Here is a 25,363-nt window from a genome sequence, read left to right on the forward strand (position 1 = left end):
GGCTTGAGAGCCATAGTCACCACACCATAGTGTCCTGTTCACTACATGTGGCAAGTGGCAAATGTATTGGATGCCATGGTGGTAGACAATATTGACCTCCCGTGGTCCAGCAAATTCTCTTGTTCAGCATGGGTCAGGTTCAACCTGTACATACATTTCTTGATACAGTACTGGTACTGGAAGATCTTGTATCTAAGGTAAGTAGCTTCTGAAGAAAAAGTGCTTTCTACTGGCTATTTTAACATTTAATAAATATTGGGTAATCTATTGATCTGTCAGTCTGGGAGACTGAAACATTTATTTCTGTATGGACTGCACTGTAAATTATGTGAGCTATCTATATACAAGTTCTTAAAATAAGTCTCTCCAATTTAACAGATGAGAGTTAGGTTGAACATTGGACATCTTACATTTTCAAAATGTTCCCTTCCGGACAGATTGTAAGATTCTGTTTATTTTTTTTTCTCATTTGTTTTTGGTAATCTGTTTATAACTTAGAATAAATACAGTCAAATTATTCGCTATCCTAATGTTACTGTTCATTTTACATTGTTACTCCCTTAATACATATTTCTCTTGGAGAGGCAGCCCCCACAGAGAATAGATAGATGATACAGTAGATTAGTGTGGAGTTAGTCTGCAGAAACTAAGCCACTCCGTACTGGACAGGGAAAGATGGAGGGTAATAGTGACGGAGGCATCAGACACCAGCTTCTGCTGCGCCCATCGTTGTTGAGCATGATGACTCTTAAAATACTGCGTATCCGCTGAAAGAAAATGTGATATTCTGATTAGTATTCCAGAAATGCATAGCTAAGCTCTAGGTGGAGATCTTTTTAAATGATCATTCTGGGCCTGTTGGGTAAATAGTTTTGTTAATAATGTGTGGGTTTTTTTTGCTCCAGTACAGAATTAAAATGCAAAATGAGGTTTGGAATCTATTTGCCACCAAAAGCAGAAATTGGGAAGTGTCCTGTGCTGTACTGGCTCTCAGGTGAGGAAGGCGAAAGAACTTCAGTATTTTTAAGACACGATCTTAGGTTGATTTAGGACCCATAATTTAATGTAAAAATGAGTGAGAAAAAAAAGAAATACTTCTATAACAGTTCTTAAATTCTATGGAAGACTGCTTTTGTTTTGTTTTAAACATTCCCCTGTAACGTATTGTGTGAATACATGAAACAGCAAGCCTTGTGGGCAGAGGGATGGGTAGGCATCCAGATTATGGCTTGTTTCCTTGCGCTGCTGGAGCAGTACAGAGCAACTTGAAGGATCTGGCCATGCACGTCCAAAAATATCTACAGCCTATATAATGTTGGTAGGCTTTAGAGTCAACATGAGCCAATTTTCATATAGATTTAGGGTAGTCTGTGAGTAATCTGAAGTTTCATTTAAAAAAAAGTTGGTGTATGTCAAAAACAGTGGCTAAACAGCTTTTGATAAGCTGGTGTGTGCATTCTTCACAGATATTGTCCTCTGGGGGGCTGTTCTTGAGATTTGTTAAAGAAAAAATTATCACAACTTAAATAAGTAGGGAGGAATCCACAACTGGGGAAACTGTTCTGTGTAAACAATGAAAATTGTTTCATCTCGATCTCATCAGGCACTGGATATACTCTAAAATATTAACCTTAATACATGGGGTGACAGTGGCAGAATGACATTGCATTTCAAAAACAAATTTTAACAGGACTGCCAGTTTGAGTCTGTTAACTAATTAGACCAAGTATGACATATGGATTTTGTCATAGTTATATTGTGTGTATATGTAATGTGCAGAATTTAGTTTTAAAAAAACCAAAACTGAGAACTTTGTCCTAATGTATGCCATATCAATATAAATAGTAGTTGTTGAAAGCAGTGTTTTGCAGCCTGTTGTAATTTTACTAGTAGTTTAATATGTAGCTCTGGTAAAGTATGTGTTGGAATCTGGAATTTTGTGAGTAGTACATAACCAGTCATTCTTATCTCTAGGATTAACTTGCACTGAACAGAACTTTATAACCAAATCTGGTTTTCATCAAGCTGCAGCTGAACATGGCCTCATCGTAGTTGCACCAGATACCAGCCCACGTAAGTGTCTTCAGGTTACTTGATGAGCCTGCATGTGAAAGTTTACTGCTGCTTATTCCCAAAGAATGGAAGACTCATGCTAATATTAAATGTATTGGTGTAATTGTATCTGAATCTAGAATGTTGGTCCATCTGGGAGTTCTATGGTTTTTACAAAATTGCTGGATTAATGTATACCAAATGAATTAAAGCCCTAACTACACTGATACCTTACACCATCCATGTAATTTGTTCAAACATGGAGCTAGCACTTTGTTTTTACTAGCAACAAAGGGTCCTGTGGCACCTTATAGACTAACAGAAAAGTTTAGAGCATGAGCTTTCGTGAGTTAACTCACTGAAGTTAACTCACTCACTCACGAAAGCTCATGCTCTAAACTTTTCTGTTAGTCTATAAGGTGCCACAGGACCCTTCGTTGCTGCTACAGATCCAGACTAACACGGCTACCCCTCTGATATTTGTTTTTACTGTGTTGTATGATTTTTCCATAGCCTTTTCCTGTTTAGTATAGTTGGTATTGTATAAAGTTAAAACAACACAATTACAAAAAAGCACACACCTCTCTCTTGCAACAGAGAAGTTTGGCTCTTAGAAGCATTCCTTGGCTGGTTTAATGTTCCCTTTTGTAAGGCGTTGATTAGTACAGAACTGGGAAAGTGGGGAGAAAAGGGGAACTTTATATCTATCTATTTTAACAGTTGCCTACAAAGTTCTGTGTGTTGCATTCCAGCTTTCTGCAGCAGAAAATACCAACTGCATTCAATTTTATTTGTTCTGTAGCCTTTCTAATACTTTCCATCTAAATGCTAGAAAGTATCAGGAAAAACTGTAGCATAAACTCTACATGCTTGTTCACTGATAGGATCGTACATTCTCTTTTGCACTAACCTCCTGGCCTCTCTTCCGCCTTCTCTCTTCGTAACTTGGCAGAACTGGAATATATCAAAGCAGATTATTGTAAATTGTGCTGCATTTAGGCTTATTTAGTGTACAGAAGAGACGAGTGAGAGGGGAGTTTGATAGCAGCCTTTAATTACCTGAAGAAGGATTACAAAGAGGACAGAGAGAGGCTGTTTTCAGTGGATACAGTTGATAGAACCCAGAGTAATGGTCTCAATTTGCACTAGGAGATATGTAAGTTGGATATTAGGGAAAACTATTTCACCAGGAGGGTGGTGAAGCACTGGAATAGGTTACCTAGATAGGTGGTGGAATCTCTCTATCCCTAGAGGTTTTCATGTCCCAGCTTGACAAAGCCCTGGCTGGGATAATTTAGTTGGGATTGGTCCTGCTTTGAGGAAGGGGTTGAACTTGATCAAAAATTAAATTTGTTTTCTCCACACTATGTTTGCACCAGTTTTCGGGGGGGATGCAAAGTGGTGGTCTCTGTAAGTGCATGTCCACTAGAAAGTCCCCTGGAAACAAAATATCTGGGAAGCAAAGAGACTTGGACAGTAATTAGACAGTTGCTGTTTCTGCTGTGGTAGTGTCTAAGGCTATGTCTGCACCACGAGATAAAATCAAATGTTATATTGATTTTCTAATATTGGAATTTAAAAGTTTGATTTTTTTGACCATCCTCACTTCCACTATGCTCCCCACAAAGTTGAGTCATTGCTGCCACATACAAATTAGCTAACATCAACTGTTGCAGTAGTGCATTCTGGGAAGCTATTCCACAGTTCCCTCATCCCCATAGCATGGGTATGCTCTGGTCTTGATGTTGTTGTCTTCCCCCACTACATTTTCATTCTCCCTCCCCTGATCCCTGAAAATAATGCAGAGACCCATAAAATCAGAAGAAGGAATTTTTGGTTTCCCCACACATTGCATTGACAACATGAGTGCAGTGACTGTATTCTCAACTGGCCGTCCACTTGTCCCACTTCACATCATTGCGTGCATGCGATCCCTGAAAATAATGCGGGGTCCGGACTGTTTTTTAAATTGAGAAGAAAGAGGACAGGAAAGTGTGGGGGAAAAAAGAGTATTTGGTTTCTCCATACCCTATATTGGTGCTGGGGAGAGTCTTTGGATTTTCAGTGCACTATAAGGCTTCCATGCAACTACTGTGTTCTCAGCTGGCCATCCATTGAGTATCCCACCTCCCATCATTGCACGCGTGTGATCCCTTAAAGTAATACAGGGGCCCAGACTGTTTTTAAAGTGAGAAGAAAGAGGATAGGGACGTGCAGGAAAAGAAAATTTTTGGTCCCCCCCCCCCCCCCCCCCCAACCACCAATCAACAGTGAGACCTGGTGTGGGTGAAGGTGGGGTGCAGCTGGGGGCCAGTTGGTCCTTCCCCAGTGGCAGCAGCAAACACCTTAGCCACTGGGGGAGACCTTTCCCCAGTGGCAGCAAGCCCCAGTATGGGCCAAGGGGAGTGTGGTTCAGTGGAAGACCAGTTGAAGTGGTCCTTCCCCGGCTGCAGTGAGTCCCTTAGCCACCGAGGGAGACTTCCCCGGCAGCAGCGAGAATTGGTATGGGCAAAGCAGGGGGTCAGTAGTTTTGGCGGGGGGGGGGACAGTTGAGGTGGTCCCTTGCCATGGCAGCAGCAAAGCCCCCAGTATCTTTCCCACCCTTGGAGCTCTAAATGCGTGACTGGCAGCATGGTCAGCACTGAATGGCAGGCACATTCTTTCATTGGGTTGGGTTGGGGGCTACTCTCGTGATGTGGCAAAGTGTGAGAAAGACCCAGACTGTGTGGCACCTGTGGGGGAGGGAAGGAGATTCACAAATGAAAGTCAGCCGTTGAGAAGTTTCTCAGCATGTAATGCAAGCACAACCATCAGCACAGCCTTGTTGATATGTGGTATGGTGTGACGGGGGCTGGTGCCAGGCAGCACAGAAAAAAAAGCAAGTATAAAGACTGAGCTGCAAGCTCCCTGCAGGGCCTATTTGAGTGGGTAGATAGCATAGCACAGAAGGAACAATGCCATTTCTCAGGCTGTCATACTAACAAGAGCCCACAGCTGAAGGCTGGCTGCTCCTGCTTGGAAATTCAGACTCTTCCTGTTACTGGAGATCAGCGGCCAGAGTGGAGCACTGAGAGGGCCATTGTGGGTTACATACAGGACACCTCTGGAAGCTAATAAATTTGCTCTTAATATGTGGTGCTTCCATGCTGGCCTTTAATCAAACTTCTGAATTTGAGCTTGATGCTATACCTGTCGGGTAACTGCGATTTTGTAATCTTGAGATTACTGCACCCAAAGTCAAGCTACTGGTCTTTACAGTGAAGACAGTCACATGGTAGAATCAAGCTAACTGAATTAAATTTGATTTTATCTCATACTGTAGATGCAGCCAAAGAAGTATATTTAGGAGTCAGGTGACTAATCATAGAATGCGTTTAACGGGGTTCAAAAAAGAGCTAGATAAATTAATGGAGGTTAGGTCCATCAATGGCTATGAACCAGGAGGTGTAGGAGTGGTGTCCCTAACCTCTGTTTGTTAGAAGCTAGGAATGGGTGACAGGGGAGGGATCACTTGATGATTACCTGTTCTGTTCATTCCTGGGATTGGGCTAGATAGACCGTGGTCTGAGCCAGGGTAGCCGTTCTTCTGCTCTTACATTTTTATAGGCCCAGTTCTTCCAGACAAATGCATAAAATCAGCAGTCCTTGCCTTGAAGCTCACTGTCGACGTTTGAGACACAATGCAATGGGTGTATAAACTTACAAGCCAAGAGAAGAAGAAGTTAAAAATGATACTGTGATGGGGCAGTTTACCTTTCTGGCTGATTTTGTGCAGTGGCTCAGTTCCCCCCTTGGTGGTTTAGTCCTCCAGCTGAATGAAGAAGATTTTAACGTGATACACTGAAATAATCAAACAGGAAAAAGCCTGTTTGTTTTCAAGCCTCTTCATGAGGATATAAGTGAACATTTTTTCCCTTTATTGTAGGCATTTGCCCCTCTTCATGGAGAATCCCAAACAATTCTGCATTCATCTCCTCTGAGGCTTCCTCCCAGGCTGGTTTTTCGTGTTTTCCCTTAAGCCTTTTCCTTTAGCAAATAACACACTTGTCCTTCCCTACTCTTTTCCTTGATGGAAATATTTCCAGCAAGTCCTACCATTCCTTTAATAGCCAGAATACTTTTAACAGCCTATAGTTCCCAAGTTCCAGAATCCCTTGTTTTTTGGCAGAGTCCTTGTCACAGGAGGGGGCTGAATGTTGATCCTTTGAAAAGCCCCATGCATGGTCTATGATAAGCAGACAGGTATGCACACATAAGTTGTTCTAACGGCTGGATCAAATGAGATAAGGGTTTGCAATTTAATGAGACAGCAGAAAAGTCCCTTGTCATTCTGTGTGTGGTTATTTTAATAAACAGGCATGTTATCAAGGAAATAAGTAATGGGCCCTGTGTTAGTGACATCTTAAATACTATCAGAGAGGAAGCTGTGCTAGTCTATACACTACCAAAACAAAAAGCAGTCAAGTAGCACTTTAAAGACAAGCAAAATAGTTTATTAGGTGAGATTTCGTGGGACAGACCCACTTCTTCAGACCATAGCCAGACCAGAACAGACTCAATATTTAAGGCACAGAGAACCAAAAACAGTAAGCAAGGAGGACAAATCAGAAAAAGATAACCAAGGGGAGCAAATCAGCGAGCGGAGGGGTGTGGGGGGGGAGGTCAAGAGTTAGATTGAGCAATCTAATCTAATTCTTGACCTTCCCCCCCCCAACCTCTCCACTCGCTGATTTGCTCCCCTTGATTATCTTTTGCTGATTTGTCCTCCTTGTTTACTGTTTTTGGTTCTCTGTGCCTTAAATATTGAGTCTGTTCTGGTCTGGCTATGGTCTGAAGAAGTGGGTCTGTCCCACGAAAGCTCACCTAATAAACTATTTTGCTAGTCTTTAAAGTGCTACTTGACTGCTTTTTGCTTAAATACTATGTTCAGTTCCCATGGGACTAAATTCAGTGATTAATTCTGATCACATGCCACCTGAGACATGTTGTGCATATGCTGATAAGAAGAGTTTTGGGACCCATTACTGTCAAATCAGGGGCAAACTGAAGCGGGATAAGAGATAGCTGGATGGACTATATTTAAGGGAGACATATAGATATTAGGTACTGACTTTATACCATGGTGAGGGAGGAGATGTCTACCGTTATTTAAAAGGAGAAGGATTTAGGTTGTGTAGGAGATTAAAATTGACGTGAAACAGAGAAAAGGTGAATTTAGAATTAATTTACAGAATATATTCCTGATTGTGAGATTTATTAGACTTGTAAAATCCCAGGGGAAGAAGTAGAATGTGTAATTTGAATAATTCAAAACTAGACTGGACAAAGCATTCAGAATATTTGGTTGTATAGGGTATCTTGTGTTGTGAGGAAAATTGCCTAGAATTTCTGTTTTCTAACATGTCCTTGGACTTACTTGATAAGAAATTCATAGTGTACACAAATAGTAAGATTTAAGCCAATTAATATCTGTACATCAGAGACAAATTCTGATATTTTAAAATATGGTTTTATACATTCCTCCCCACACATCTTGATAAATCTATGAATAACGTTTATCTGTTTATGAAACCTTTTTTGAAGGGGATTGAAAGAGACAGAAGGGAAAAGTAGAACACTTTCCATTTTCTACTTAATTGTGGGTCTTCGACTGCTTTGAAAACATTTACTAGTTAAGGCTCAAAATGACTGTGTGATTGTTTAAACATAGTTATCTACATTTTACAGTTTTGGGGGCACTGAGGCACAAAGGCTAATTTTATCCAGGTTCAACAAGAAAGGTGTGGTTTATATACTAGAAAAGAAAACCCTAACATCAACATCTGATAAAGATTGGACAGTAAACACAGAATTATGTTTTCATGCTAGGTGGTTGCAATATTGAAGGAGAAGATGAAAGCTGGGATTTTGGCACAGGTGCTGGTTTCTATGTAGATGCCACTGAAGAACCATGGAAAACCAACTATAGAATGTACTCATACGTAAAGGATGAGGTGACTTTTTTCCAAGTGAAATTATATTGCTACATGTGGTAAATTCAATCCCATTGTTTTGCCTCGATTAGAAGGACTGATCTCCTTTCAATGGACTGTTGTAGTGAAATGGCTGCTTGCTATGCATATCAGATTGGTCCATTTTCATTAGCAGTCAGATGTCCTCAATTTCAAAATAGAATGCTTGAACAAATCTATTAAGATGAGTAACACACAGAAGTCTGTTGATCTGCAGCAGGCAAGTTCCAGTTTAAAAACTTATGTTGACTAGGATATGAAATACAAAAGGCCCTCCAGAACAAGGTGATGGTGTGCTGATTTTTGTGAGAACATATTTAGAGATTTAGTTAATGTGAAAACAAGGTCATAATGAAAGATGAAAATCTTTTTATACATATCTATTTACATAAACGTATTGCAGTAATATGGTTAGTTGACTAAACATCTTGTAGACCATGAGATCATTGCAGTGTCAGATGTTTGAAATGTTTCCTTTTGTTTTATTAGTGATATTCAGTAGTTAAGAGTTGAGGTGACAAGTCTGAAAACTCAAGTTAAATAAACAAATTTAACAAGTTAAAACAAACTTGTACTTTTAATCTCATAATTATTTTATTTGAATTAAAACACAGTAGTAGATCACATTAAATTGTGTTACTTGCAAAATCCCAACATATTAAAATCTTGTTTGATTTATTTTTTTCAGCTGCCTAAATTAATAAAAGCCAATTTTCCAGCTGACTCAGAAAGGATGTCTGTTTTTGGGCACTCAATGGGAGGCCATGGAGCTCTTATCCTTGCTTTGAAGAATCCTGGAAAATACAAAGTAAGATACTAAGTTTTATGCATGCAATGTTTTATTTCGTCTTCTCATGAAAAAGTTTAAAAATCAAATTCAAGTTAAATTTGCTGTTATTTATAATCTTGAAGATTGCAACAAGTCGAGTTTTAATCTAAAGATCCTATTGGTAGTTGGTACTAGCACTACCTTAGTACTGAATGCTGCTGTAACAGCTTTTTTGTGTTGGTGAAATACCAACAACAGAATTCAAAAAGTTAAAAACTGAGTTAAATCTCATCTTCACTGGAGATTTTAAAAAAAGTCTTAGGGCTTGTCATCACTAGCTCCCTGCTGTGAAGGGCGGATGTTAAGTAGGGTGTTGGGAGTTTATTGATGAAGTGCTGTGGTGCATATGCAGCACTTCATTAAGCAAATCCGCGCCCCCCCCCGCCCCCCCCCCCCCCGCAGCAACCTTGAAGTGTTAAACTTCTAAGTGCTGGCTTGCATGTAGCCGCAGCTCACCCGCCAGTACTTTCGAGTGCCCAGGGTTCTTCGAAGTCCCTTTACTCCTCAAATTTTGCCCTTTATTGTTCTATCTCAACTACTGTAGTTAAGCAGCAGCAGATTCATGTGGCAGTAGTGTAGCTGTGGTGTCACATAGATGGGACTTCCATCTTGAACAATTCATTCCTTGCAAGAATCTTCCTTCATCGTGAGTCAGTACGGGAGGATTTGGACTTCTGAAATCCCTCAGTCACATCTTCCAGTCTCGTTTTTGGCTGACCTCATGTTCTACTTCCTTTTACCTCCACTCCATAAATCTTTTATAGAAATGTTCCTCTTTCTGCCCATTGGCCAGGATCCCATCATCAGTGTCCTGGTTTTCATTTGGCTGGGTCTGCAGCGTGCCAGAACCATCCCAGTATTTCCTTGTTTGTGACAAAGTCTAACTAATAGATGCTAAGAATACACTGTAACTTTAGATATGGAAAACTCTTTTGAGTCCTCAGCTGTTTAAATGGCCTTGTTTCTGCTCTATATAGAAGAAGAGTCACCACCACCACACTGAAAACTGTTCTCAGGGTACATCTTCACTGTGGGGGACATTGACCCTACCATGGTTGATCTTCCAGAGTTCCATTTAGTGCTAAATCTGATTTACAGGGTGTCGTCCCTGTATTCTATTCCTGCCTCCCATTAGGAGTGAGGGTTGTCAACAAGAACACATGCTCCCGTCGACCTCCCTTAGTGGAGACGGCCTAGAAGCCCAAATTAAGTTACATTGACTCCTAACTGCATAATTAATTTAGCTAGAATTGCGTGCCTTAATTTGACCTTCTTCTGTAGTGTAGACCTGCCTTCACTTGTTCCACATACCTCCCACAACCCAAAGAGTCCTTTGAGGATGCTGAGATGTAGTTGATGCAAGACCAATGTGACATCTTTAGTTGAAGATTCTCCTACTAATAGCCAACTACCAAGATAGATAAAACGTTTCACCCATTTTCTATCATTATCATATACGTGAAGTATTGGCAGGTCATTTTATTGCTAGAGATCTGCATGGATACAAAATTGGTATCTGCATATGCGAAAATAAGCAGTGGATATCCACAGATGCAGAGACCCAGGAATTCAAAGTGAATATCCATGGATTTGCAGGGCTCTATTTATTTCCATTTTACAGGAGGTACATTTGTCACCCTGATCTTAAGTCCCATCGGTTCTTATTTATTGTTGAGGATTTACTGTGCCTAACAGGAACTTTACCATGGTACATATAATTGTATGAGGGACAATGGTTGTATTGGACTAAGAATCAGGAGTACTCCAGGGTTGCATTTTCTCTGTTTATTTTTAGAGGACTATGTGATGACAAAGCTAATATAAAAATTTATCATTAGAAGATGCATGCTTTCCCCTCCCCACCCCCGTGAGCGGCTTCTTCTTAAGCAAGATCATGACATACCTGCTCAATTAGAACACCAGTAGCTTGTCTCTACAAGACCACAGTCAGAACCACAGGGCAAGAGACCATAATTTACGTGTGCAAAGAAGATCACAGTAGTTACTTCATACGTCAAAACATATTCATATAAAAATTTGCAGTTGAACAGATTGCCTATCGCTGTTACTAAAATACATCTCAGTTTCTCTTCTTACTCTGAATTTGAAACAAGGTTAAAACACAATTGGAATGTTAAAATAATTCAGATAATGAAGAGAATTGCTATGTCACATCCCGATGTAGAAGGTCTCCCTTTAAACAAATATTTTGAATGCATGGAAAAAGTCCAATATAAGAAATATATGAAATCTCTTTGGATTAACATTAATCTTTCATACCACTTAATTATTTCTATCTAACAAAAATTAAATGTCACAGAAGCTGTGTCTAGACTTCAAAGTTCTGTTGATAGAAGAGGCCTCCTGTTGACAAAACTAGGGAGCGTCCACACTGCAAATGCCTTCTGTTGAGAATCTGTCAACAGAACACAGTGGTTTTCCCGGAAGAGTTATGTCTTGAAAGTTTGAGGCATAACGCCTCTGTAGACCAATTCTGTCAACAGAAAAATAGTGTAGATGCTCCAGGGGACCTATGTCAATAAGGAGAACTTCCGGTTCACCAGGCTACCTCTTTGCAGATCTTTCGATTGGCTGTTCTGTCGACAGAAGGCTGGGCAGTCGTCCACTCTCTCTCGACAGAGGGCGTCAACATGGGGAGCCCCTATTAGGTGTGAAGGTGTTCTGTAGACAGAGGCTGTGTTGGCAAAACTCTGACAGTGACTTCTTTCTGTAGACAGAACTTTGTAGTGTAGACCTAGCTAGAGTGATTTGTCTTGGAAAGATAGAGTTCTTTGCAACAGTTAATTAAGGAGAAATTCCAGAGGAATGTAAAGCCTCAGAACTATAAGATTCAGGGAAAAAAACTAGATAAATTCACTAACAGTGGTTGTTAGTCTGGATGGGTAGCGAGGGTGTCCCTAGCCTCTGTTTGGCAGAAGCTGGGAATGGGTGATGGAGTAGATCACTTGATGATTGCCTGTTCTGTTCATTCCCTTTGAAGCACCTGGCATAGGCCACTATTGGAAAATAGAATACTGGGCTAGATGGACCATTGATCTGTCCTGGTATGGTCGTTTTTATGTTCCTAAGATTGATTGAAAACAGAGCTTTAGGAACTCACTGCATTTTTTGTTAGCAAATCACGTCTCTCTCTAGTATTCAATGGGAGCTGCTAGTTTTGGGGTAGGAGAGAGGGAAGAGCTAGTTGTACCTTTTGTGGTCTCTGAGCATTTATTCGTGACTGGTGTTTTTCTGTACATTTTTTAAAAAAAGTGCAAGGAGTGGGGCAGGAGATTTGCTCTAGTGTTCCCTCTAGACAGCATTCAGTTTCTCCCCAGTGTCCTACAATTGTAACATTAAAACAGCTTTGGAAAATGCTTTCTGCTCACATCTTGCTTTTCAAAATGACTTTTCTTAATGCTTCTACTTTTGTGTTCTGAACAGTCTGTATCAGCATTTGCTCCTATCTGCAATCCAGTTCAGTGTCCATGGGGGAAGAAAGCCTTTGGTGGATATCTGGGATCAGATACAAGTAAATGGGAGGTATGTGCTGGAAAGTGCAGTCATTTAATGAATTGTAAAGTTGGTTGTGTCAACACTACAGAATTGGGAAGCCAAATATGACGTGGTAATGTAGTATTCTAACATAACAAAATCAGCCGATCCCCAAACACTGAACCCTGCTGTACAGTAACTGTGTGCATACCCATCACCATCTTACTGCTGGCTGGCATGCTACCAAAACTGTATTTTAACCAGCAGCTGCTCTTAGCCAGAGTAAATTTTCTCTTCACTTCTGAATATCTTGCATTATGAGATAAGTAGAAATGACAGCAAGGTCTGGCTGTTCATCTGCTTCTTGGGAACTCTCAACAGATGCAAATATCATCCCATTTTACCTGGATGGAAAAGCTCTGATGGCTCTTTTTTTAAGACCTGGGAGGAGCCTACAAGTGAAGGGAGCCATAATAATATAGGCAGGCTAGCTTCGCTCAAGCTAGCACCTTACAGAAGCAGCATAGATGTGGTGGCCCATGCTAGCACCCTCTCCCAACCACCCTCATACTTAGGCTAACTGAAAGGCTCACTCATGCTGAAGTCCATGTTGCTGAATCTAGCTAGACTAAAGCTAGCATGGTATGCCTGTCTGAGCTACAGCGTCCAATCCCCAGAGGTTCTGTATTCTTGTGCACTAAGGAATTGTTTCTTAGAGTAGCAAGCTGTTGATCAGAGGTTTGTAATTCTAAATTCTGTTGGGGCTGGCTGGCAAAATACTTGGTTTGTGATTAAATACTATTAGGCTTGATTCCAGTAAAACATGATTAGAGTCCAAGTGAGAGAGAGGGTTTTGGCTTTAGAGCCCTAACTTTGAACTGAAAAATCCGTAAGTCACATTCAACTTACTCTATAATTTGGATAGCCTTTTAGTATTTTTACTTTTAATGTAATTCTAACCCAACTTATTTGTGTGGTTACTAGGTGAAAAATTACGTTCTTGAACATTTTGTTACACATGTAATTAGTTTCATTTCACTTCTGCAGGCATATGATGCTACTCATCTTGTGAAGTCTTATCCAGATTCCCATCTTGACATCTTAATTGATCAGGGCAAAGATGACCAGTTCCTTTCAGCAGGACAGTTGCTGCCTGACAACTTTATTGCTGCCTGCACGGAGCAGAAAATCCCTGTCGTCTTTAGACTGCAACAGGCAAGGGGCCTTTTTTTTTTTTTTTTTTAATTAAAATCCTGTCTGATGCATCCATCTTGTAATTACTGGGTGACTGTGTGCCTAAAAGGTGGAGCAGCTAGCCTGAGAGGGTCCCTGTCCTGAAACAGACCAGACAGCTAAAGGCCAAAGGTGTACAGTGATTTACCCAAGGTCACACCACCTGTCAGTGGCAGGGCTGAGAAGCTCTCCTGGCTCCATTCAGTGACCAGTCTACTAGAACTCACTGACTTAGTCACATTGAAGCTGATTTTTAGCTTAAACCTAATAGTGCATTCAGAGTGCAATCCATTCTCTTGGCAGAGGGCTGATAAGTCTATGCATTTTGTTCAGAATAAGTATCCACAGCATGCTTTTGTCACAACGCCTTTACTTGAGTTCTCAACTGTATATATTTAAAATACTTCATGGAGTTATATAAAGTAAATCAGCAAGTGCGGAGCTGTTTTATATAGTGCTTTGTTAGTTTTGGCTAACAGAATCCTATAGAGGCAAAGGAGGCCCTCCCTTTCCTGTAGCATTATGGCATAGCGGTGCACCAGCCTGAAATTCTTCAGGGTTCTTGAAGTGACTCCATGCTATCTGCTGTGTCTTCCCAAGACAGCTCCTGCCTGTACAGCAGGTGTTATTTACTACTTCCCTTCCCTTACTTTATGGAGTGTTCCCATCTTCATTGGGATAGGCAGCCTAGTACACAGCCATTTATGTAGCCTCCCAGGCCTTGCATGCATCTCAAACAAGTTTGTTACTGACTTCTTAAAATAAGTGGACATTAGGAGTTGTCATTAACAATACTCAAAAGCCCACTGTTCCAATTGCGTGAATTGCTGAATCTGTCTTTGTTTCTTTGCTAGGGGTACGATCACAGCTACTTCTTCATTGCTACATTTATTAATGATCACATCCGACACCATGCAAAATACCTTAATGCTTGAACCCGAGGCATTTCTTCCATCCAGGACAAGTCAATACGTACACACCCGTAAACAAAAATCACTTGCTGAATTAGTGCCTATAAAAATGGAGTCATGGTGATGATAGAGCTACATAATTCCTCCATTCCCTGTGTACTTCAAAATAAATATTTTTTTTGAATGTGCTCCTCTGGTTTGAAAGTTGTTTAATCTCCTTAGAAAAGCCTCGAGGCAATGGCTTAGAACTGAAACTATCATTGAAGAGCTGTAGTATTTAAACAGCATAGTGTTGTACAATGTGTCACTAGTCTCAAGAGGGTAGAGACTGCAACAGGAGGATGTTTGAGTGAGAGGAGAATAATGCTACCAGTTTGTCACGCACTCAGCACAAAACAGTAACTGGACAATTTTGAATACAAGGCTTTGTGCTGAAGTGATTTTTCTCCTTTCTAGTCAAATGTATTTCCAGGCCAAAATCCACAATTGTTGATGGAAAAGGCAGACAACCCATCTCTTGTTAGCAATGAGCCTGTGGGCTGTGTGAACGGAAAAGGCTTCTGTGACAAGACACACTAAAGACAGCTATCTGAAATCGGGTATTAAAGGGAGCGGTTCATCCTTGTTATCATTTTCTTCCCCTAGAAACTTACTGACTGGCAAAGGCTACAGGTTCTTCCAGGCGTGGAGGAATAAAGAGTTGTTCTCTAATTAGTTTGAGGGGTGGATAATTCTACCTTTTTAATATATTACCATTACCTTCCTGTCTGAGGACAAAGGGGGCTATTTTACCTGAGTAAAAGTGGTACCCTATTGTACCAGATTTAAAATGCTTCCCCATGATGTGTAACTGCCTGGTGGTCGTGGTGTTTTTGTGGGTTGTTTTTTTTTTTTTTTTGGGATGGGGGGGTGGAGGGGAGGAGATATTGTCAACCTAGTCTTTATCAAGATTTTAGAGAGTTACCTCAAGTTAAGACCCATTTGCATGAGTGGCATTAAAAAGGCTTTGTAGGATGGGGCAGAATTTAGCTAACCTCCTCTGGCTGTTCACCATGCAAGAGCTTTTTGTGCACTTTGTGAATCCAGCTGTCAGTCCTCCTCCCTTCTCCAATAGTGGTAATAGCTCTACTGCTTTACAGTAGCTTTGGAGGAAGAATTTCTTACCTACACCAAGTCCCTGAGAGAACTTACTAAGAGAGGTTCTCTAACCTAACCAGGGACCTCATCTTAATAGAGTTTATGGACCATCTCTTCTTGTTTGTGTTCAGATATCCTGATTTTCATGGAAGCAATGCCATGTGGAACAAGTAATAAGTCAGTAATGTAATTTCATGTCTTTTAATGAAATAAAGGAGCTAGGGCCGAGCTTTCATCCAACTTTGCAGAATCTCTTACTCAACTCTTGCCTCTGCCCTCTGGACAGAAAGGTTTAGTAGTTGGGCTTGTGCAGGAAATGTTTGGTTCTCAGATGCATACACCACTTGATCAAAGTTTTACTTCCACAGTCCCCACTAACTACAGTGCTAAAGATACATAATACTTTATTGAGTGACTGTTGGCTTAAAAACTACCTAGAGAGCACAGTGAGCACTTCAGTTACACGTGCTGATAGTCCAGCAGTGGGTAAGGAAGGGGAGGGCAAGATGTTGACTATGGTCACTTTCCCATCACTGAAACAGTGAACATAGTGCTCTAATTCTCTAGGACACAAACAAAACCAACCATCCACTCACCCCTAAGCAGGCTGTTTTCCATGCTGAAAACTTACTTGTAGAACTGCTCGTCTGACAGAGGACACCAAATACCATGTCAGGGCCTGTAATTGGCAAACAAAATTCAAAGGCACTTCTTTTGAGGAAAATCACATCTGTATTTTCCACAAGAGGCCGACACAGTTCTGCTCTGAGTTACTAACAGGCTAGCTTCTGAACAGCTGTGAGTCTGGTAGGTTTTAAGCAACTGGCAGGAAAAAAAAACTCCTTTCCTTTCACCTACTGGACTCTCCCACCAAGTCCTGTGCAGATGCATGACAGTACAAAGGCACTGCTACACACTGCTATTAGAAAAGCTGTGTAGTGTTTTTAAAAATTAACATTACAACAAAGGTCTGATCTCTAGCAAGCTGGAGCTGTGGCACACTAGGCATTGGGCCAATTTAAATGTGCTAACAAGCTCTCAACCATGTGCACCACGTATGATACTCATCAGGGTAACCATTCTTAATCAGCTGTTTTATCAGCATGGGTATGTTGTGCTAAACACGGCTATTTTATTCTATATTGTCAAGTGTCCTGTCCTAATCCATTCTGAAATAGCCACGTAATTTAAAATCACGTGATTGGTTTGTGAAGTGTTATTTACACACTGGCAGATTATTTTTCAGGCATTATTTTATCTGTACCCTTGTGAGGAGGGGAGTCAGGTCTCACCAGTGGCTGTTTCTGTTGCAGGGTTGTGTTACAACTCTTCATTGCAGGTTCCCTGTCAACAGTGCTGTCATGGGACTTTGCAAAGTGTTAATTTAACTTCATTTGAAAAACTGTACCGTGTTCATCTCCCTGAAAGCAAAATTAATTTGTGAAATCTAGAGAGCAGTATGTATCTAATCAGAATATGTCCTCCAAAGTGGATTTCCATGACGACCTCTCTGCCCATAACTAAGCAGAAACCATTTTAACTACAAATATATAATTCCTGCTGCTATCTCATGATATTTATCACTCTACAATAACAAGTGCCAGGCAGGTGGATGCTACAAGGAATTAAAAACAGGTGTGAAAAGTTGTATTTCCTTTGAGTCAGAGAGGTAGCCATGTTAGTCTGTATCCACAAAAACAACAAGTCCTATGGCACCTTATAGACTAACAGATTTTTTGGAGCATAAGCTTTCATGGGCAAAGACCTGCTTTGTCAGATGCAGTCCTTTGAAGTAAAATTTAAGATTTTACTCCCTGTATTTTCTTTCAAAGGCAATTACGTCACAAATATTTTATTAAATTTAGTAAGAGAGGGAGCCAAGCTAGTCTGTATATGATCAAAACAAAAAGCAGTCAAGTAGCACTTTAAAGACTAGCAAGCTAATTTGTTAGGTGAGCTTTTGTTGGACAGACCCACTTCAGACCATAGCCAGACCAGAACAGACTCAGTATTTAAGGCACAGAGAACCAAAAACAGTAAGCAAGGAGGACAAATCAGAAAAAAAAAAATCAAGGTGAGTAAATCAGAGTGGAGGGGTGGGGGGAAGGTTTGTTAGTCTTTGAAGTGCTAACTTTACTTGACTGCTTTTTGTTTTTTTTTTTTATTAAATTTAGGATACATTAAACAGGATAACCTTACAATGGTAGATTGGTCGCAACTGCAAGCTCAACCCTAGCCTCTGTGAGGAAAGCAGGCTCATACTTCTTGCATTACAAGGTCTATTTTTAAAATCTCCCAGGGTACTTGGGGAGGTGCACGAGATGCAGCTCCTGCCTGACTCAATCTACTTTTCAGCAAGAGATCTGTTACAGTCTCAGCTTCCTGATGTGAACACCCGCCCATGTACAGGTTTAGATACAGAAAATGTCGCCTTTTTTATTAAGAACACTGAATCACTTACTATCCCAGGGCAGCAGTTGGTTTTGCTGCCAAACCTAGCTGCAGTGACGAGTCTGATACCTTCTCGTGGAGGTGATTTTTGGAGCCAGTGCAAGCACATGAGAGCTGACCATGATAACCAAGTCAAAGCAGCGCACAGTCAACCTGTGGAACTCCTTACCAGAGGACGCTGCGAAGGCCAGGACTCTTAACAGTTTAAAAAAGAGCTCAATAAATGTTTGGAGGTTAGGTCCATAGATGGCTATTAGCAAGGGGTAAGGAATGGTGCCTAGCCTTTTGTTGAAGGCAGGAGATGGATGGCAGGAGCCAAATCGCTTGATCATTGTCTTCGGTTCACCTCCTGTGGGGCACCTGGCATTGGCTACTGTCGGCCGACAGGATACTGGGCTAGATGGACCTTTGGTCTGACTCAGTATGGCCATTCTTATGTATGTTCTTAAGCTCTTTCCTATGGTCAGTTGTTTTAGAAAGCACTGTGGCCTGGAGGAGGTGTTATAAAATTAACTCTAAAAGAAGGTGCATTAATACATAAGTCCCAGCCCAATGACAGTGATAAGACATGCTGTGCCTATGGATACCAATGGAAGTCGGGGGAAGGCTGGTTTTTGGAAACTGGATCTCTCATTGCAACAGCAACACTATCCATTCTTCACACCAGCCTGGTTTCTTCTTGCAGGAAGGGATGTGACCAAGAGCAAGGTAGCAGAATCTCTCCCCTTGGTAATGCTGTCAGCTCCTGGGACAGAAAAACAGAATCCTTGATTCTACAACAAAACACATGAGGAACTTGAGCACAGAATGTGTGGTTCAAATTTGCATTCCATGTCAATGTACATACAGCTAGCTCAGCCAAAACGCTCAGCTTATGTTTGACTGATCCTGGAGAAATTCACCTCTATAAACTGCCTAGCTTATAACACTGCCAGTTTCTCTCTTATTAATGCAGCTGCTGTAACATTACTCTGTAGCTTTGTCACTGTATGCAGACCAATGAAGCCAGTCTGCTTTAACTCCCAAAAAAACCAGCAAGGGCATTCATTAGTCATTGTAGTTTTAGAGCCTCAGGCCTTGGACTATAAATTCTTTAAGAAAGAGACCCATCTTCTCCTGCTGTAAAAAACATGTTAAAAGTACATGCAGCTGTAGAGGCAATATTAATTCTCAGGACAACAGGTAAAATTATTTTCCTTACCAAACACACGCTTTGTAGGCCTGTGGTGTCCAACACACTAGCCATAGCCACACACGTGGCTAGTTGGCTTGAACAATAAGGCTGTGGCCACACTAGCCCCCTCAAAGGGCTATGGTAACATGGCACTTTGGGATATGCTAATGAGGTGCTGCCATGAATATGCAGCACCTCATTAGCATAATAGCAGCTGCACACGCTTCAAAACTGCCATCTTTGAAACACAGCAGCCTGTGTAGCCGGGCGGCCTCTCAAAATAGCTTCCTGATTTTGAAAGCCCCTTCTTCCCCAAGCCAGATGGGAATAATGGGCTTGCGAAATCAGGGGGTTGTTTTGCAAGGCCCCCCCCTCGGCTACATGGGCCGCTGCGTTTCGAAATGGGCAGTTTAGAAGCATGCGTGGCTGCCATTATGCTAACGAGGCACTGCATATACATTGCAGCACCTCATTAGCATATCTCAAAGTGCCACATTACCATAGCCCCTCCGAAAGGGGTCTATGGTAGTTTGCTATAGTGGCTACTGCTTCAGAACTGGTTGGACACCCCAGGGCTCTAGTTTCAAGTTTGTTCTCAATATCAAATAAGCTTCCACCTTTCATCCTGCTTTAGAGATGGGGCGGGGGGGTGGGGTGGGGTGGGAAAAAAGGGAACCTTTCTGCCAGCAGTACATACAACAGATAAATCACCCCACAGCTCCACTGTCCCAGTCTGTGGGCAAACATACTAGAAATGGGAGCAGGGTCATAAAGCAATCCAATGAAGGTGTAGCAGAGAAATGAGATACCTACATAGATTTTGCTGTTCTCTCAGCACAGAATGCGCCCAAGGAAGCATTTACAGCGAAATGCTGCTGTGCCATAAAAACACACCCTGAAAAATGCAAACATTGCACCTATTGGCAAGTGCAAATGGTGGGGTTTCTAGCCAAACTTGTCTGGAGAAATGGTCGGTAAGAGCAAAAGGACCTTTAGTTAGCTCTGGTTTGAACTTGGTTTCCTAAAAAAGAAGGCACTTTGCTTCTTTTATTTGCATCTGATTTCTTCCAACAACTATGGATTTATTGTACAAATTCTCAGTCATGAGACTGTCAGTAAATGAATACAAATAAAATGGTTTAATTGCCGCTACAGTATGGTTTGCACTATGTACACAATATTCATTGCTTAGGTATTGTCAGGAGGCCATGCATTTTTATTGCACATACAAAGAGAGTACAAAAGTCATGAAGATGCTTTTTTAGCTATACAGTTTGAGATTGCATTAAAAAAGCTGTATTACAAAATATTTAGAGCTATTTACAGTCAATTTTAAGCAAATATTGAAAGTCACTACTAGGAGAAAAAACAAAATTTAATTACGAAAAATCCAGGATTTGTCAAAATAATAATTACAGAGCTTCACGTTGCCATATATACATTGTAAAAAAAAATAGGAACCGGCATTTTACCCCTCAATGCAACAATCAATAGTCCTATTTATATAGTCAATTTTGAATGCTTTCAAAGTTTGATATACTCAAAGTTGAAAACCTATTTTTTTACATTGTTCATGCTATTTGACAAAACAGGTTTTTGTGCAGCTTTGTAAAATATTAAAATACATTTTAATTTAGTGTTAAAGTGCACAATACATTTTATAGGAAACCACGTGCTAGCTGCCAATCAAAATTGCAATGTAAGTCAACGTTCCCTTTATAGAACAAAAGCTTTTGCTTTGGTTGAACTGAATATTCCATGCCTGCTCTATGTAACATCCTATTGTGCTTGAGTTCACATCCTGCCCCCCATCCCCCCTCCCGAAAAACACACACACACACACACACAAAAAAACAGGTTGTTGTCAATGTGTACCATATAATCTGTGATGTTAAAAACACAAATACTGCATTTGAACAGTATACATTCAGGATTAAAAATATAATTCATTGGAATACTGGTCATTTTTAAATCCAGCGTCTGTGTGTGAACACGCATATAACTCTGCCTAGAATATACAATACTGTGACAAGTGTACACATTTTTTAAACAGATTTATTTTCCATAGCTGTTTTCACTATTCAATTTGCCCTCTATATTGTCTCACTTTTGCTATAATGCGTTTCTTATTCCCCTTCCTTCAATGTGACATGGACCCCTAACAGCCACCCTTTTTACCACATGCAACTTTCCTGTCGTTTGCCTAAATTACTTATATCACTAGATTTGCATATGAAAGATGATTGATGTTCCTAAAGTGGTGAAAAAATCACTATGCTAGAACTTTGCTACCTAAAATATTTGTCTGAAAATGTCTGAAAAATAAATTAAGCTTTAAAATCTTCTTTTGATATTAAAAGTAACAAAAAAAAAATCTTTATTTCCTGCTGCTGAATTGGGACAAGGGATCAGATCCTGCAAATACTCACCAGAAAGCAGAGTGCACAGTAAGAGGAGAAATATTATGCAAGTTCATTAATTAGGTGAGTAACAGTAGTAAACACTGCAATCTGCAGTACATATTTGAAGGATCAGGCCATCTACAACCACTTAAAACATTTGCAAGGCAATGATATTTTCTTAACAGAACCTCTTTTTTTAAAAAACAAACATTTTTGACTTTCTGGACAACATTCTCTTCACCACCACCCCCACCCCATCCTTTCTTGTGCTGTTTTTCATTTGTTCTATCGTGCTGTATCCTCTTACAATTACTCAAGTTACAGTGCAAAGTTATAGTTCAAGACACATGGTGCTAATGCGCATCATCTATTTGTTGTCACAAAAATGTAATGTCTTGTGCATAGTAAATTAAGTATCAATCAAAAATATTTGTTCACATTTGCGTTTTCAAGTTTAATCTTTCCTTTTTCTAATAACAGCTATATACAAATAAAAAGGCGTGCTTCTCCTCAGTTCAACCAATTTCATCTCAGGCAGGGGTCGGCGGGGAGGTGCTGGAATGTTGAAAACGAACTGGAATGGAGACAGACTATACCAGGGGTGAGCAAAGTGGACCCCCTCGTCAGGGGGAAGGCACGCAACATGATCAGCTGCTGAGCCTTAGACTCACCCATCACATTACAAATGTTAGACTATATTACTGTTTTTATGTACATGTATTCAGATTTATAAACTGATTAATAAGCTTTTCACATTCTACATATCTTCTTACGTGTGCTGAAAGGGTTTTATATATATAATGCATGAACATAACCAAAATTTCCACCACTTTGGATTACATAGGACAGATTGGGGGTGGGCCCTGCTAATTGCAGGGATGAAAAGTGGGGCCCAACGTAAAACGTTTGGTCACCCCTGGACTATACCATCTTCCACAATCCCAAAAATAAAGAATGCCATCCCAGCTAACAGTTCTTTTCATTAAAGCACCTTTTTTTTTTTAAACTGTTTATCATACATATTAGAAAATATGATTATGGGTATCTAGAATTACTGCACACCAAGTAGAAAAAAAATAACTAAATATTTATATTAAAATAAAGTGTTTAACCACAAAAAAGCAGTAATAAAATAGTTTCCTAATTTACATTTTGCATCCAAAGGATGAATAACTCACTAATAAATAATATTTATATAAATATTTTAAGTCTGGAAAATTTTTAAAGGCAAGGGCCTGAAGCAACTGCAGAAAAACAAAATGTGGTAAATTCAGTTCTTTGAAAAAAATTAAGATGCTCTTGCTTTAGTAAGATGAGCATATTTTGCTGCAAGGCAGCTGTACTTCACACAAGTGGCAGGGAGGTGGCTGTTTTAATAGGAGCTGTACAAATTGAGCTATAAAAGCAGTGAAATGCCGGCAGTTTGCTTTATAAAATGATTACTAGTTTGCAGTCTGATATCTTTAGATAGCCTGAAAGATGTTTTCAGTTCAGAAATGTAGGAACAGTCTTTTGGAATAGAAAGATATTTTTCAATGCACTCTGAAATGATGAGCAGTGGTTTGGTACTTTTATGGCACACTGGAGCGGATTACAGCAGAAATAGTAGTTTCATGTGAATAAAGCTTGCTTCATTGTGGTTACATCTAATAATGCTTGAACTGTTATGCTCACTTTTACCAAGCCTCTTTCTTCTAGGATATGATGTGGTAGACAGAGCTTCTCCTAGAAGAAAAACAGAACAGCAAAGATTAGACCTCCCAGCTCTTACTGCAAAATCTTGCTATATGCAAATACAGCTATTGGGAAAACTTTCTATGCTTTCTACAGAACTAATTCTCTTGTTTTGCTGATGGCACACTTGGCCTAGTTTGAGATTTTTAAGCATTCTAGGTTACTGTGGGGCTAACAAGAAACCATCTTATTCTTAAATTCTCTTAAGTAAAACAAACATTTTAATACCATATTCACAATTAGTTTTCAGCCACGAGTCTGATCATACATTCATGTAGTGTGGAATCACTGTGAAAACACCAACACCACAGACAGTAATAGTGAGATACTGTGACATGTGCCCATTACTTTAAAAAAAAAAAAATCCTGGGGTGAAATCCCAAGTCTACCCAAGTGAAAGGGAGTTTTGCTATTGAATTCAGTAGGATGAGGTTTTCACCCTGGAATATACATCTTGAACAACAGTAATTACAATCAATAGACAAACACGAAAAACAACATTCTACATTTAATGTAATAATTTGCTAATTGATTTCAAAGTTCTTTACAAAGTTACATTGCTGTGCAGAGGGATTACTTCATCCATCAATGGAATTCAGCAGAGGTGAAACCTACCAGCTGTTTCTAGGAACCGCTACATCAGAACAAACACCTAGTCTATTATTCTGACTCCGCCACTAGATAATACCAGAGTGGAGCATTATGGAATAGCCTCCAAAGAGGAAGTTTATTCCTAATCCCCATCAATTAGCACCTGGTTTCTAAAATAATGCTTTCCCTAATACAATTGTGAATAGTCTCATGCTAATCCAGTTTGTCATTCTGCTAAAATCTTAGCAACTGAAATCTAATGGTAATGAGCACCACAGGTTAATTATGCAAAAAACTATTTCTTTTTCTTAGCTTTAAATGTTCACTTTTTAAAAGCACCCTTCTTTTAGAATGTGAGATGGGATAAAAAGGAGGATCTCATTTATCTGTTCTATATCATGCATTATTTTGTTTACCTCTGCCATGTCTCCCATATTCATTATCTTTTCACTCTCTCTTCTTCTGATAGTCTTTCCCCTTCTCTAATCCAGTTTAATACTGAATATAATATGGCATATTTTATATAATAATGATGTAATATTTTCTACCTTATTACTTATGTGTATGAGCCTTTTGTTTCGTTTATGCTTCTCTCCAGTTATAAATGGATTTCTCCTCATGTTATCATTCAGTTAAAACCCAATAATTTGTCTCAGTGGCTGAAATTATTTCTCTAAATACATATGCTCCTGACCTTGTTAATCATGAGAACTTCATCTGTCATTGTGCTTTCCCTATCTCAGACAGGTCCCTCAGAAGTTCCTTTATGGACTTTCCTAGTCTATATAATTCTATATCACCTGCAAATTTTGTGACTTCACTGTTTATTCCCAGATAATTGATAAATATATTAAACTACACAGGTTTTGGTACAGGTGTGTGTTGCATCCCACAGTTTGTCTCTGGATACAATGAAGAGTAACCATATATTTCTAACTTTTGTTTTCTGCCATAGCCTGCTTCTAATCCATGACAAGACACTCTCTCATTCTAAGACCACTTACTTTCCTGGTGAGATTTGGCCTATACCAGGGGTCTGCAACCTGTGGCTCTGGAGCCATATGCGGCTCTTTAAGGGCTTCTATGTGGCTCCCGACAATATAATGGCAATGTAAAACAAACACACACACACAAAGAAACAAAACAAAAAACCCTGATTATTTACAATAAGTAGTGAATGTCTAAAAGACCAACAAGTCCTACCTAAATAGCAAACGCTATGCGATTGCGAAATGTTGGATAGCTACCCCTTTAATATGTGCAGTACGTTGTGGGATATGGTACCGTATCTGTGTTTGGATCATGTTGCTAATCAAGTCTTGATTTGGATAAGGAAAAGGAAG

The 25,363-nt window shown here is 40.0% G+C and overlaps 2 protein-coding genes across 6 annotated transcripts in view; one reads left to right on the forward strand and one right to left on the reverse strand.

Moving 5' to 3' along the window:
* The window catches only part of ESD (esterase D), a 28,536-nt gene extending 13,817 nt beyond the window's left edge, over nucleotides 1-14,719 (forward strand). For 3 of the 4 annotated variants that reach the window (XM_074982755.1, XM_074982765.1, XM_074982749.1), the window contains exons 4-10: nucleotides 906-994; nucleotides 1,975-2,073; nucleotides 7,921-8,045; nucleotides 8,752-8,871; nucleotides 12,337-12,435; nucleotides 13,435-13,602; nucleotides 14,475-14,719. In XM_074982755.1, the coding sequence (XP_074838856.1) occupies nucleotides 906-994; nucleotides 1,975-2,073; nucleotides 7,921-8,045; nucleotides 8,752-8,871; nucleotides 12,337-12,435; nucleotides 13,435-13,602; nucleotides 14,475-14,555 (781 nt within the window). In that variant the 3' untranslated portion in view covers nucleotides 14,556-14,719. The remainder of the gene's footprint in view (nucleotides 1-905; nucleotides 995-1,974; nucleotides 2,074-7,920; nucleotides 8,046-8,751; nucleotides 8,872-12,336; nucleotides 12,436-13,434; nucleotides 13,603-14,474) is intronic. The other variant, XM_074982775.1, reaches the window with a different exon arrangement.
* A 5,299-nt stretch (nucleotides 14,720-20,018) lies between these two features.
* Nucleotides 20,019-25,363, reverse strand: part of LRCH1 (leucine rich repeats and calponin homology domain containing 1) — a 201,603-nt gene continuing 196,258 nt past the window's right edge. The window contains exon 19 of one of the 2 annotated variants that reach the window (XM_074988003.1): nucleotides 20,019-23,420. In XM_074988003.1, the coding sequence (XP_074844104.1) occupies nucleotides 23,307-23,420 (114 nt within the window). In that variant the 3' untranslated portion in view covers nucleotides 20,019-23,306. The remainder of the gene's footprint in view (nucleotides 23,421-25,363) is intronic. The other variant, XR_012644535.1, reaches the window with a different exon arrangement.

This window comes from Carettochelys insculpta, chromosome 1 (assembly GCF_033958435.1).
Source record: "Carettochelys insculpta isolate YL-2023 chromosome 1, ASM3395843v1, whole genome shotgun sequence".
NCBI lineage: Eukaryota > Metazoa > Chordata > Testudines > Carettochelyidae > Carettochelys > Carettochelys insculpta.